General features: G+C 42.8%; 1 protein-coding gene across 3 annotated transcripts in view; it reads left to right on the top strand.

Annotated features, from left to right (window-relative positions):
• Window positions 1-14,937, top strand: part of ST7 (suppression of tumorigenicity 7) — a 136,618-nt gene that overhangs the window by 27,111 nt on the left and 94,570 nt on the right. The window contains exon 1 of one of the 3 annotated variants that reach the window (XM_064422321.1): window positions 12,840-13,392. The exons of the other annotated variants lie outside the window; for them this stretch is intronic. Coding sequence (XP_064278391.1) covers window positions 13,371-13,392 — 22 coding nt within the window. The 5' untranslated portion in view covers window positions 12,840-13,370. Of the gene's footprint in view, window positions 1-12,839; window positions 13,393-14,937 lie in introns of those variants that run through there. 3 annotated transcript variants of the gene reach the window in all.

Below are 14,937 nucleotides of genomic sequence, written 5' to 3'. Positions count from 1 at the left end.
GGGAGCACATGGCAGCTGAAGGCTAGGCAGCAGTGCATGCAGCTGAAGGGGATCATAAAACAGCTCTGTAGAGCTTCTGAAGGTATAGTTTAGTGAAATTTTGATGGTGAGATATACAAAAATGCATTTTGTTGCTGCAGAAGCAATAAAATTATGTCACAGTATTGTCAGAAGTCTGGATCTGTCTGATTGTGAAAGAAAATTAAAACAGGCGAGGTTTTAATATTCACCCTGAGCTAAAATGCTGCATCTTAAGAGGATTAAAAGTTTTGTTCATTGCCAACAGCATATTAATTCATCTGTCAATTGAAAGAAAAAAAACATAGTGTGATTAAGATCATATCTTCTCTGAGATCAATGGTGCCTTAAATCAAGGAAATTCAGAAACTCTCAGTTGTTTCACAACAAAGGTAAATAACAAATTTAAACAGTTTTCTGATTATTTTCAAGAAACAATAAAAAGTACAGTAATTTAAAAATACATATATCTAAACCATTACTTGGTTCTGAAGTATTATCTGTCCAATTTACCGTGCAATACCCCAAAGTACATTATGGAAAAGTCCTTGGTTTGCTAAATCAAAGATTCTTATGGTCATCATTTATCTTCAGAAACTTCAGAATTCCCTGACATAATCTGTTTCAATGGGCTTGATTACATGGAAATATTTAGTCATGCCATCACTGCATGGGTTTTTTTCTTTAGACTGTAATTGAAATGGTTACTTCTATTCTGTTAGGTCTGCAAAAGTGTCCTGTTACTATTGCAATATATTGTTTTTTAAAGATGCTAAAAGAGGGAAGCAAAGGCACTACCTATGGCTCAGAGCTAGTATTTATTAGTGTATTCAAATATATTTATTTTTTAAAACTAGTTCAGTCTAAGCATTATTTCAGTTTTAATTTGGCAAAAATTGGGAATTGTTGGCTAAAGTTTTTGCTATAGAATGTTCCTCACAGAGATGTATGTTTTTCCTTCAGTAGCTCTGCATTAGGAGAAGGCACAGTGTTGTGCTTTTAGATCAAGGCTTCCTGCTCCTTTATTATATATAATATATTACATTATTATATATTATAATATGTAAAGTACATATTATCTATATTTTTATTATTGCTATTGTTGTTACTGTTATTGTATAAAATTGCTGACTTTATTATATGTTCTTTTGCCTCAAATACAGTGATGGACAGAATACTTTTCTGACTTGGATAGTCTTGGACAAATTATAGAAGCCTAAAAAATACTCAGCTCTTAAGGCTGAGTTTCAGTTTGAGGTTAATTCCAAAGATGTGCAGAAAACTTGATATTCACATTTTAGGAAAAAGGAGGACAAAAAGAATCCAGTTATATATCCATCTCCTTTAAGTACCATTATTGAAATAAATTATGCACATTCTTGTATCGTTGTTTTCATCCAAGGACACAACAATGTGCATAATTTATTTCAATAAGGGATCCAGGTGATCTCTGGTTGAGACAGAAGGATATTTTGATGGGGAGATCGAAAGGGATGGTGTATTCTGGGCCAGGAGGGGCTGCAGTCTTTGAGATGGACTTGGATACACAGCTTGGATTCCCAGTGGGGCCCAGTGGTAGAACAAGGGGCAGCAGGCAGATGCTCAAACACGAGAAATTTTGTCTGAACACAAGACAGCATTTCTTTGCTCTGAGGGTGTTCAGACCCCAGAGCAGGTTGCCCAGAGAGGCTGTGCAGTCTTCATTCTTCATTCAAAAGCCAGGTGGATGTGACCATGCATAACCCACCTCAGCTGGTCCTGATGGGACAGGGACTTGGACACCCTTGCAATCTGTGCTCCTGGAGGGCAATTTCAGAGAGGATCAACACAGGATATGGAGCAAGGCAGATGAGAGGGGAGATTTTTCTGTGGGTTTGAGGAAGCAATTGACTGTGTGTCGGGAAAGGCTGCGCTCTCTCCAGGGGGAGGGATGGACGCTGATGCCTGAGAGCTCTGGATTAGGAAGCGTGGGATAAGTGTGGGGCAGGTCTGGGTAAATGGAGACTCGGATCTGAGCTTGTCTATGGCCAGCTGTAGGCACACAGTCTGTGGTAATTGGGAGTGGGGCTGAGCCTCATCCCCAGTGGGCACAGCTGTGAGAAACAGGGGAGCAGCACTGACAGCAATGAGCCTGGAGTGCCCAGGGGGACTGACCAACCAAAGGGAGCAGAGGGCACACAGGGGCAGTGCATGAATGATGAGGGGGTATTAAAAGGTGGGCTAAAGAACAAGAAGGATAGATGGTTGCAGTTTTCTGATGTGATATGTTATTGCTCTGTATGGGCAAACACCTGAAGCCTTCTGCTGTGGTACAGTCTGTAGGGGTTGAAGCTTTCTGAAATTGTATGGTGATACTCTGTGTGTCATGGCTGTCTCCACTGTGGTGCATGCTATGATGTCCAGGTAGGTAGAACAAGTAGCCACCTTGCTATACCCATTTCATCCAACCTGGATTTTAGCTTGAATGAAGTTCTATGAATGTGCTTTGTTTGAACTATCCTCAGAGGGTCACTTCACCATGGCTTTTTGCAAGGGGGCTGTCCACACTATCTGTTACTTGGCCCTGTAGACTTTTGCTTGATCTGGTTTTGCTTTGTGTTTCCTGCTGAAAGCATAGTAGTCTTTGTCTGTTATAAACTAGTGAAGTGTGCTGGCTTAAATTCTAATAGCAACAAAAAACAAGAAAAATTTAAAAGATTTTAAGGAAAAGAGTGCTTTAACTGCAGTTTACTTGCCAAAAATTACCCCTTTAGAAAGCTCCTGCCCTGGAGACATCTGGCTCTGTAACAGTACACTTAGTTCTGGTGCACTTTGCAGCAGAGCTGAACTGTGACTGGCTACTGCAGTAAGACATTCCAGTCCCTTTCTGGCTTCCACAGTGAACATGCAGTCTTGTGTCTGCCCACTGCCTGAGCCAGGGTGGGCCCTTGCCAAAAGACACATAAGGGACATTTCAGCAAGGAGGTTTTTAAAATATTTACTGTTATGTCACAGGAAAATAAAAGTTTTTGGCATTTCTTTGAGTGACGGTGATCTAACTAACTGCGTTTAAATTGCTGTTAGTTCAAGATAGTAAACAACAATGAAAAGTCTGCAAAGGGTTAATTTCCTGGTGAAATACAAGTTCTCGTATGTGTTGCTTTCTGTTCCATCTGTAGTGCAAGGATAAAGTAGAACCAAGTGAACAATTCTCTTTCATATAGTATAAAAATAATTGCTCTGATAAGAAGCAATTATTTCATACAAAAACCCCTAGTGTTCCAGAAGAGTCGTAATTCTCTCTGCACATGAAGAAGATAGTTGGAATGAGGGACATGGTTAACACATTATTAAAACAGTGATAGAAAAGATCGCTGAGGTCTTTTCCCTGGGACCTGACTCTGCATGCCAGGGGAGTCTGTATGTGTCTGGCTGGACACTTGATAATACACAGCCTTTCCTTATTGGAGTGAATAACCCTTTGCTTTTCCCTATTTGTGGTGTGTTGTATCGATTTCAGTCAAACACATTGTTAGCAACAAAAGTAATTAGACCTGTAAATCTTGTTTGTACCAGTTTATAGAGATGTGAAGGTTGAGGTCAGAGAAGGTGCCACACTGGACTGCATTCATCCAGTGTACAGTTTCCTGTATGTCTGGTGTGAGGTAAATGTACAATAATCTGTATTTTATTTTGGAATACATTTTCTTGAGAATTTTTGTTTAAAAAAGATTTTTCAGATTTTTCAGAAAATGTGAGTCTCACGCTGTTTAAAGTTTAAGGGACCCACAAGCCTCTGCCCTTGGGATGCCCACAGGGCAGCCTTAACCCACTGAATACAGGAGGCAAGTCAGTCCTTGTGCTTGAGGTTGTGCTTTGGCCAATCCCCAAACCATCTTCTGCGAAGGATAAGTGGTATCAAACAGTACTTACTATAGTGTAAACAGAGCCAGAAGCTCAAGTGGACAAATAACACTGACAGCAAGCAGCACTAAGCAGAGCTGGTGGCCATCTGAAGGCTGATGAATTTCAGGAAGCATCAATAACTGATGTTTGGAAGCAATCTCCCTGCCCTGCAGGCTGAGCAGAGCCACATGCTCCTGCTTTGCTGCGAGGTGAAGCTCTTCAGCCTGGTTGGATAACTGATTAGGTGGTATTAAGTAAACAAAATCAGGTATGTAGGAAGGGCCACAAGCACTTCTGCTTCAGGAAAGGACTGTGTGTCCATGCTTGAATTTGTTAGGAGGTAGCATGTCTCAGATGGCAGGTAAGACTTACTCTGGTGATGTGATGCCTGCTGATTTTATCACCTTCTTGTATCTGTAAACTGTGCTCAGCATGACCCTCCTGCCTGGGCTGATGAAGTTGATAAACTCAGTGTGCCACCCAATACTGGACACAAGCCCTTGAATCTTCCGTGGCATTGAAGGAAGAGAAGTGTCACAGTGCTTTGAAGATCACTGATGTAGTGGGGATCTCTGCAGCTGCAGTGGGCAAAAGGGTGTCTCTGTCAGCTGAACAGCTGCTCTTTAGATGACCTGATCATTCTGGGACCTGTTCAGAGGAAACAACCCATAGAAATGGCTACAGTTAAAGCAGGTTTCAGTGCAGGATATACCTTTTCTTCCTTGAATTATGGGGCCCCTGACATTAGCACAGCCATTTCCTTTTCCAGTGGTTCCCCTGAAACTCCCAGATGCATAGGAGGCACTTCTGTGTAGATGTCTGCAGCTGGGCTCAAACCTTATTCTGTGTGTGCTGTCTCTGTAGTCAGTGGAGAGAAATGGGCACTGCTGAAGTTGACAACTGCTGAACTGAGGACAAAACTAATTTGGAAAATCAGTGCTCTCTAATGGTGCTGACCAGGACTTTCTTGGGATGAGTGTTGTGGAGACTGGGAGCTGTAAGCTCCGTGTTTCCTCTCTCCCATTATGCCATGAAAGACAGCAGCTCTGAGGGTTCCTCCAGTCCAGGGGAGAGCCCATGAGGGGTGATACCAGCACCCTAGTAGTGTGGTCTGCTCAGAGCAGTTAGTTAGTCTGCTCAGTGGGCTCAGAGCCCACTGTTAGTACCAGAGTTCTAAGAAACTTGAGTGTTGTAATGTCTGATCATGTAGTTGTTATTGAATTGCCAATGCCACTTACCAGCTTGCCTGTCTTGAGTCATGATTCTCCATGGTGTTCATTCACTGACCATCTCCAGGCAGAAGAATAAGCTGTGGTTTCTGATGCCTCGTTGTGCATTGGAGCACTGTGATGTGCTGTGAGAGGAGCCCTGTGAACCAGTGAGTGCCGTGAGCTCCTAGTAAAGCTCTGCTCTGTGTCCTAGGATGAGTTTCCACATGGAGTTAGACTTGGGAGTCTGTGCATTTGTCCTTTGGGCCTGGTACCAGGTGAGGAGGTTGCTGGTACACATAATGAGGAGGGCAGATGCCACCACCCTTTTCAATCCTATTTTCCTCTAATTGTCTACATAAGGTTTCTATTACCATGACTAAAAGCCCAACATTTTCTCTAGTGCTTTGTTCAGGAGAGCTTTTCCAGGGTGTCTGTCAAGTTTAAGAGCCTCCTTCTCCTAAAAGCCAGTGATACAGTGCTTAAGTGCATTGCTGGGGCTTCCTCTTCTCCATACATTTGTTCCTCAGGCTAGCACTTATCCACACAAGCCTTTTTTATAACTTGCTAACTTTTTTATAACAGCCTTTTATAACTTGTTTCTTTTCCAGGAGGGGTTTTGTTCTCCTGGTGTTGAGTGTTGAGTGAATGAGGGTGCTGTGCCCAGGCTTTGTGGCCAGAGTCTGATGGATGGACGTCAGCTACTGTAACCCAACACCGATCCCAGCTCAGGATCAGGAGGGCCTCTTGCTTTGGTCCTTTCTCTGACTCACAGAGCAATTCTTGGTCAAGAAAAGCTATGATAATCAAGCTATCCAAGCACTTACTAGTTGTGTGGTTAATCTTTTTTATTCTGAGAAAAGAATTGTAGATCTCCAGTCAGGGGCTGGTGCTGATTGGAAGTAGAGTGGAACCCCTGGAATCAGGAGCTGGGACACCAACAAAATGCTGAATCTTGGGAAAACTGAAATCCTTAAACGTGCAGTGCAACTAGTCAGACAGCTTCCAGGGGACTCGGTTTCCCCACTGACTCTGCAATTGTCTTATATTTGTGGCTGCAGTATCAGCCATTCACAGTCATGCACAGGAGTATCCATATGAGAAAACAGAAATAAAACTCACAGTTGACTTTTTTCCCATGGCTATTTTATGGATTCCTTTATATCTGCTAGGGAGTATGCTTAACACAGCACTCACCATCCAGCACGGATGTGATTATTGGTTTTGTGGGTATTCTCTTGTAGGCTTAGAAATCATAATTTTTCCTGTATTTATGATGAAATCATGGCTATTTGTAATGTCAGATTGAATGTTCATACTGTGTTTACTCAGGCTGAGAAGGAATCTGAATTTGATCTTCCTCTCTCAACATCAAACTTTCTGCTAATCATGAAGATTTGGCATTAGATCAGACATTATTAGTGCAGATTTTAATGCAATGTTGGCAATACTTGCTGCTCCTCTAAGTCTCTCTGACTCATTTTTATTCATATAAATTGGATATTTGTGTTTATGTGGGGCACACATGTTCCTTCTGATTCCAGTTTCCAAGTGATTTATTATGCGTTGGCCTTAATCCTAATTTTTGATCCCTCAGAGTCGCATAAAAATCATGACAGTTTGTTTATAATCCTTGTTTTAATTTGTTACCCACCTCTGTTTGCTCTGACAATAGAAGTTTTCATGTCTACCTCATGTGCAGGCCTGTGGCATAGATCCTTGTAAATGACCTGAAATTAGGATACAAACAAACAAAAAAACCCCCAAAAAAACCAAACAAAAAAACCCCCACACCACCAACCAAAAAAAAAAAAAAGAAATCACCCAAAATATTTCCCCTCAGTATAGAAAAGAAACACCTTTTCTATAATTTCTAAATACTGGATTTTCTTCCAATATGTTATTCTTTTAGAAAGCTATAGCTGGTGATTTAAATTAATTTAACAAATAACACTGAAGATTTATTTGCTTCCTTTGTTTCTAAGTTCTCTTTGGATCATACTGAAAGGTAGTGTCTTCTGCTAGAACATTTTTCAGATACAGTAGTGGCCCCATTTCATCACACAGTTGCATGCATTTGGAACAAAAATCTGCTCTCAATATTTAACAAGACATTACACATATTCTGATGAGCCATGGGGTTTGATGTTATTGAAAAAATAACATATTTCATTTGGGTTTGATATGTCATTTGCACACTGGGAGTAGATTGTCACACTGTGCTGGTAACTGTCCTAGATACTTGTGGGCAAACAGTTCTGTGTTTAAAAGGAAACCAACCAAACTGAAAACCAAACCGAAACAAAAAAGAGGTGAATCACCATTCTAATCTTTTGACAATGTTATACAAAAGATGAGCTGTACTCTGCCACTTACAAATTAAGTTTTGCCTTTTACCAGTCTCATACTGAATGATGCAAGGGAACTTGTTGAAATTTGACCATTCATTCTGTATCCTTTGCTGTAGGGAATGGGAACACCATTCTGTTGTGTTACTGCCTGATACTGCTGCCAGATATGCAGAGAAATCTGGCTAGACACCTGCCCATGACCCACAATCTCAGTTGTACTCTAGAATTAGGTGCTTAAGGTGGGCTAATATATTTTCTTTTTTACTTTCTCATATGCATGTGTGTGTATATATGAATATTCTTAAATTCTTTACATACAGTTTTCTGTGTGTAATACTCTACCGTTTCATAATTGCTGGAACTTCAAAACTTAAGTCCATTAGATGTGCCTCAGGTGGCTGGGTGGCCTGGGAGAGACAAAAGACAAAGAGCTTCCTGGCTGAGCATCTGCTGGGAGCTGCATCTTCCTCCCCCTGGTGACTGGCTTGCAGTAATCATGTGCAGAGCTGTGGTGAAGCTAAGATCTTCACTAAAAGAGATGTTGAAAGGCATTACAGTAATGTAATAATTTATTATTATTGTATCTCATTTTTGAAAAGAAATGTCTTTTGAACTTCATCTCTCAGGTAAGAACCAATGCAGATATAAAAATATTTTTTTGGTGGCAAAAAGTTCGTCTTCAGTCTGTCTTGTTATTTGTGTGTATATGCTTACTCAAGAAGCTTAATTTTTCTAGGCATTATTTGCCTAAAAATTGTGAAGAAAAATAATGTTTACATGAGATGGGGTTGCATAAATGCAATATGGACTGCACAGAAGTATTTTAAAAATCAGCACAATAACAAATAATAATAAAAACAGGAAAGCATCCCTACAGTCTGTGAATCAGTCTGGTGTAAAATCCTTTGTGTTGAACAAGACAAAGATCTTATCTTCTTTTCTGCCAGCAGGCTCCTTCCTTTCTGTGCCAGCATAACAAGGGAACGGTATGTTGCAAAGAGAGAATGCGGGTGGAAAACATCAAACAAAATGTGATAAGACCAGGCTGTGAGGAGAACACTGAGCACTTGAGACAGCACAGATGTTCAGAGATATTTTCCCGTTTGGCTAGCCAGTCCCCTTGTCTCCCTGTCTCAGCTGTGCTGTGGTCCTGTGTCAGCCTTCCTTACCCCCTGAGCTGCTCCTGGTTGTCCAGCACAGCTCTGTGTGGAAACTTGCTGGCATTTGCACAAATGTAGCACTCGAGACACTTCATTCCAGTGGAACATACCTTTCTTGGCTCACCTTGGCTCTGAATGCTCTGTAGTCCAACCTGGCAGAGCCCCCTGGACCTGTGCCCTGCTGCCAGCTTTCCTGCTGGGAAGGGCTTCTCAGGGCTGTCCTCATCCCACCTGGCCATGGTCCCCCACTGTGTTGCCAGGGCTCCAAAGTTGCTATTTCTGGGATACTGGCTTCATTTAGTGATGGAGGTACTGGAAGCACCTCTGCTTTGGGAGCTTGGTGGTCCAGCATCAGTGCAGGGTATTAATTTTGATCACTTGGGGGGTTGTTTGTACCTTAAATACAGGCCCCTGTGAGATGAGAGGCTGAAGTTGTTGCACCACACAGGATTACATTGATGTAATCATGATGTCAACTTTTTCACCAAAGATGCTTGTTAAAGATAATTAGGGTCAGCAAAGTTGAGCAGAGCATAAAGCCAAAGAACTGCAGGTCTGTAATATGTGCTGCTGTTTGATTTTTTTTTTAAATTCTATTTATGAGCATAAAACCCCACCTTGCAGTATTTTGTGAGTACCATGTCAATGAATAATTCGTGTGGCAGCTGTTGCCAGAACTGACAATACGCACAGAAGCTGGAGGCTGTCACAGTGTGGGTTGCTGAGGGTCTCACTGCATTTTTAGGAGGGAGCTAACTAACATTACTACAAGCAAAACAAATTCCTTTTGCAGGCTGCTGAATGGTGTGGACTCATTGCAGAGTCACTCACAGGTTTCCAATAGCACATTAAATGGATTAAGTATTTCAGTGTCTTAAAAAAAATCAGTTTTCAGGCATTAAAAACCATACAGAACAGGGGACTTGGTAAGGAAAGTCAAGTTTAACTAATGTTATAAAAATTCCTACCTACCTTTGAGGCTTATTGAGAGTATTCTGTACTTCCCCTCTAGAGACTTGAAGGTGTGGGATGTGTTCCCTTGCTCTGGGGGGGACACAGGTGAGAATTCCTTTGTCAAGGCGAGCTGCTCAGGGCAGTAGGACAGGAGAACATTACAGGTGGAATGGACTTACTTCCTGCTTCCAGAGCTTCTCCTGTGAAAAAGGAGGTTAAATGCAAAATGAAATGTTTTTCTAGTGACAAGCGAGACTAAAGATCTATGCTTTAATGGATCAGCATAAGGCACGTGTACAAAGCTGCCTCTGCTGGTAACTCAGATTTCCTGCTTGCACTGTTTTTATAGAAAGAAATTACTATAAAGCAGAAATTTACATCTGTATAAAAAATTTAACATTTCATTATCCAGCTTCATTATTAAAACTCAAACTGTCCTTTAGGGCTTAGACGTATGTGTCCTTACAAAACAAAGTTAAATATGAGTATTATTTTTCTGCAGTGATAAAGTAAGGAATAAAGAATATCTGCTCCAAGAGTGGCAGTAATTGAGAAGCACATCCCTTTCTCTAGAAAATGTGAATCTACAGGAGACAGCTTTGCATGGCATATATTGTTACTGATTTAAATATTTAATGTTAGTTTGTGGTGCAATGCATGAAAGTACATTGTAAATTAATACTTGAACAATGTCTTGTGCACATTGTAAGCAAATCACAGCAATGCTGGCTGCAGATTTCCTTTGACATTTTAGGTGCACCAATTACATTATCTTCACTGCTGCATAAGAGATGAAAAACATTTGTTGACCCTTCTTTGCAGTATAAACCAATAGCAACATTCAGCAATAGAAACAAATCTGTACTTCTGCTAGCAAATGGAAAGGTTATGGTCTTAAAAGAGCACTAGGTCAGAAACAGATTTTAACACTTTCTCAAAGTCATTTGACCAAATGTTTTAGGTAAATGCAAAAGAATTTCAGAGAAAATCCTTCAGTAGCCTGTAGTAGGTCACCTTTCCCACCAGGCAACATACTGACCTGCCAAGGCTAAGACTAATGAAATAGATTATTATGAAATCCTTCCAGGGATACTGCATGGGTTGTTTGGGCTTTTCAACTACCTATATGCGTCAGTGTAATGAGAACTTGGCAGAGGGCCTGGGCTCTGTGACACCTTCAAGGATGTCATTGGAAAAGCCCTGAGGTTTTGTCTCTTGCTTGGAAACAATGCTGTGGGAAGGTCAGATCTGCTCATCAGAGCAGAACTTATTCTTCAGCCATTGCATGAGTGCACTTGGGATTTTGTTCCAGAGACCTATGTTTAATGATACTTGGAGGCTTACAGATACATAATAGACCCATTTCTTTTGTGAACATGCTTCAGTTGCTGAAAAGTCTAGTTGCTGGAAAATCCAGCCAAAACTTAGTTTGATTGATGCACTGAAGCTTCTTATCAACATGGTATGACTGAAGGAGGTGCTAACTGCTCCAAATAGTCAAAATAATTAATTCAGTTCTGGGAACAGCAAAGCTACAGTCCTTTTAAGAGAATTTATGCCATTGTTACGGTCCAAGACAATTTGGACATGGCTTCTTGGTGCTGTGCATCCATGCACATGATTGCAAATAATCATGACAATTGAACAACCAGGCTGTTAATTCAGGTGCTTAAGTACATATTTGAGGACATCTGGTTAATTTAAGGCATCTGTGGGTTGATTTGAGTCTCTATGATTATGAACACTGATGTCGTGTCTGCAGATGGAGACTAAAATCTGCCTGTTAGAAAGTGTGAGATGTCTCACCACAGGATATGGCCTCTCTCCTGACATTCTTCCAGCAATGAAATATAGGTGAATGTTGCCATGAGCTTGGCAGCCCTAACTATTTGTGTGGTGTGTGCAGAGCACAAAGTGACTGTTCAACGTTGGAATGGAAAGCATGGAAGCAGCTGAAGAGCATTTTGTGCCAACAGGTGTTACCAGGAGAGTAGCTCGGTGTGCCTCGTAGGTGTCCCCCGCTGCTGTGGGAAGCACAAGATCAGGCTCTGTGCAGCCTCTTGTGCTCTTCCCTGTCTCACACCACAGGGCTCTTGGGCATCCACAAGGATGTCTGTGGGCCTACACACTCTGTGAGCTTGGGACCATGTTCCCCAGGACAGGGGGACTGGCCTGGCAGTGAACTGCTGTGGCTCTGAACCTCATATGTTGCTTTCCAGTCTGTCCTTCAGGCTGCAGTGGTCCCAGCCAGCACCTCCCTGGTTCCCTAATGATTCCAGCGTGCTGAGCCCCTCAGGTGGCAGGTGCTGCCAGCCTCCAGTAGTACTTGTTTTGTGGCATGCTGCTCGTGGGGGCGTTGGGTATTCTGCAAACAGCACAAACCCCCTGGCATGCAGAGCAGCAGGAGTGGTTGGGAATGGTTAACCCACAAAAACTGAGGAATAGGAGGAGGAATGGTTGCTTGCCCATAAGTGCTTCCCTTAATGGACCTGCATCTGTCTCCTTTCTCCTCATCCACCAGCAGTACTTTCCAGTGTCTGACATCTTGGGAACTGCGTGTACATGTTCAGTGAGACTTTGCAGAAACCTTCTGGGTTTTGCCCCCTCTGGACAGCCATTCTATGGATGGCCCCCAATGTGTGGTAGCTTGCAACCATCAGCTTCCTGCTTGGCTGCTCTCACCAGCACAGGACAGGCAATTCCTTTTGTCTGTGAGAGAACCGAAGGAGCAAGCCTAGGGCTTTGTTCGGATATTTTTCAATTACTAAATGTCAGGAAGAAAATAAGCTTAGTGAACTAAAAAATGCATTTGCAGATGGTTGGTTTTGAAGAATAAAGAAAAATTAAGGACAGTACTTCTTTGGTTGCTAGGATGCCTTTTTATCGTTGAATTCAGTGTGCTTTGGGTTTTTTATTTTTATTTAGATATGTGACTCATTTATTGTGGTTGGAGCATTGTTACAGTGTATTCTGGCAATAAATTTAAGTTAAAGAGACATATCACTAACACTTTGATGGGAAAATTAGGTCTGGAGTGTAGACTGGCCCAGGAGTTTAGTATTTCTTTGAGGGAAAAATAATAAAGAGAATTTGTGATAGAAATTTAGGGTTATTCTTTACTGAAAGTACTATAAGTGGCATTTACTAGGATATTTGTCCCTGAAATTTATTCTGTTTGCACAGAGATGCTTTGCATCTTGTGCATCTGAGAAAAGGAGCATGAATTCAAGGCAGATATTTTCCTGCTCGCATTACCATCCCGGGTGGGAGCTTTAGCATCACGGAGGGCAATACATGTCTGGCCCTTTGTCCTCTGCTTCTTGTGACAAAGGAATTCCCACCCGAGTGGCTGCGCTGTGTCCGAGCCGCTCCGTGTCAGCAGCGGTCGGTCCTGGCGGTGTCCTGACGTCATGCCGAGCGTGCCCGAGCTCCGCTATTGTCTCACGGCGAGCGGGGCTGCGGATTGCGGTGCCTGCTGCCCCGTTCCTCTCGCTGCCTGCCGGCACCACGGAGAGGACAGCAGCGCCCTTAGCACTCGGATTTAAAACAGAGGCTCCCGCTTTCTGCTTCCTGTAGAAGGACCTTGCCTGCGGTTGCAAGGAAGAGCTGTCTGCGGTGTTGAGCAGAGGAGAGGAGCAGAGAGGAGAATCTGGCAGCTTGGATAGCCTGGACTGCATTGTCTGGCTGCATGACCCCTGCTGTGTAGCAGTCTCATCCCCTCTCTCGTACGCTCCCTCTGTCTTCCACTCTTTTTTCTTCTTTCCTTTTTAAAATAGCAGCATCTGGGGCGAGCCATGTTTGGCACCGAATCGTCATGTAAGTAAATGCATCCCATTTACATCCTTTTTCTGTTGAGATCAGGGCTTGTTTTATCCTTGCTGTACCCGCCACACTTGCATTCTCTTTGTCGTAGGTCGTGGGCTAAAAGCTGTGGTCCTTGCCTGCTTATGAAGGGATGGAAGATGCTGGAGGGGAAGCATCTACCTCCGAACTGTGGGTGCATCCTCGATGCAAGCAGCAAGGCAGCGTAGGGCTGTCAGCGCCGCTGAATCCAGGCCGCTGGAAGATCGGGGGGGAAAGGCAGATTTGCTTGAATGTGGCAGTTGATAAGATCGCATCTGTCAGTGATCAGGAGCTGCAGACACTCTAATGAATGCACTACTCAGATGGTGCATTTGGGGACTGAGAATGCTGCAGTGTTAGATGGGCGAGAGCTGGGGAAAAGTGATTTAACCAGCAGGGAAAGACTGCTATCTCATGTCTATCTCTTTTACTTCATTTTTGTTTCTGGGAGAAAAAAGGCTTCTCTGCAATCCCCCCCGCCCCCACCCCGTGACTACAGAATCCGCAATTAAATTAGATGGAATTCTAAATACGAGGTGAAAAATGCTAAAGAAAAGGATCCTTTATTTTTTTTTCTTCCTCATCTTTGTGCTGGAAAATCTTAGCCGATGCAGTCTGCTGTATAATAGCCATGCAGATACATGTCATTGAAAGCAAGCCAATTTTGCTTCAATGGGAACAACAATTACCTACCTGGCAAATCTGGCTGCAGAGGAAGGCTGGGGGTTTATGTATAAATAACGTTGCTGGTGACAGTGTGGCTGTGTGGGGACCAGTCTGATCCAGTGATTATCAGATGACCGAAAAACAGAAAACAGTTGGTTCATGCTGTATTTTGTGCACAAAACAGTACTGGGTGTTGAAAACATGTCTCATTTGGATATGAAGCGATGGCTTTTGTAGAGCATTGTCGCATCCATCATGGTGTAATGTCTCCACACTTCTGGGCTGGGACCTGTTCTGTGGCTCATCTCTTCCTAGGAAGTGATAAGAGCATTGGGATACCTCCTAATTATGCCTCCCTGGCTGTCGAACCCCTTGCTCCCAAAGGGTTAATTGTTCCTGTGACCAGGCTCTGGCAGCTCCCCCCCTCCTGTGCCACAACACCCAGTCAAGGTCAGGCAGCATGAAAACAAAATTTGCCTTTAGATTTCTTTTGTTTAGGGACGCATTTTTCATGCACAGTTGTAAACATGTCTGCAGCTCTGGGTCATCAGAGCATGAACAGAGATGCCAAATGTTGTAGCTGCATTTGTTTCACCCTGACAAATCTGTGAGCCCCAGCGTGTGTGTCTGTGGGCTCTACTTCTGCAAAATGCACATGAACAGGCTTTGAGATAAAATCTGTGCCCTACCTGCCCTCTAGCAGAAAGCCATAGTATGCACTTGTTCATTTTCCTGGTCCTTTCTTGGTTTACGAGATGCATTGGCTGAAGTCACAGGGGTTGTGCACCAGCAGCTGTGGCTGCCTTTGTTTCCATGGCTCCCACAATTTCGAAAAGGGCAATGGGAGCTTCC

The sequence above is a fragment of the Passer domesticus genome, chromosome 5, assembly GCF_036417665.1.
Source record: "Passer domesticus isolate bPasDom1 chromosome 5, bPasDom1.hap1, whole genome shotgun sequence".
NCBI classification, from domain to species: Eukaryota; Metazoa; Chordata; class Aves; order Passeriformes; family Passeridae; genus Passer; species Passer domesticus.
This window is presented reverse-complemented; position numbering and strand designations above follow the sequence as displayed.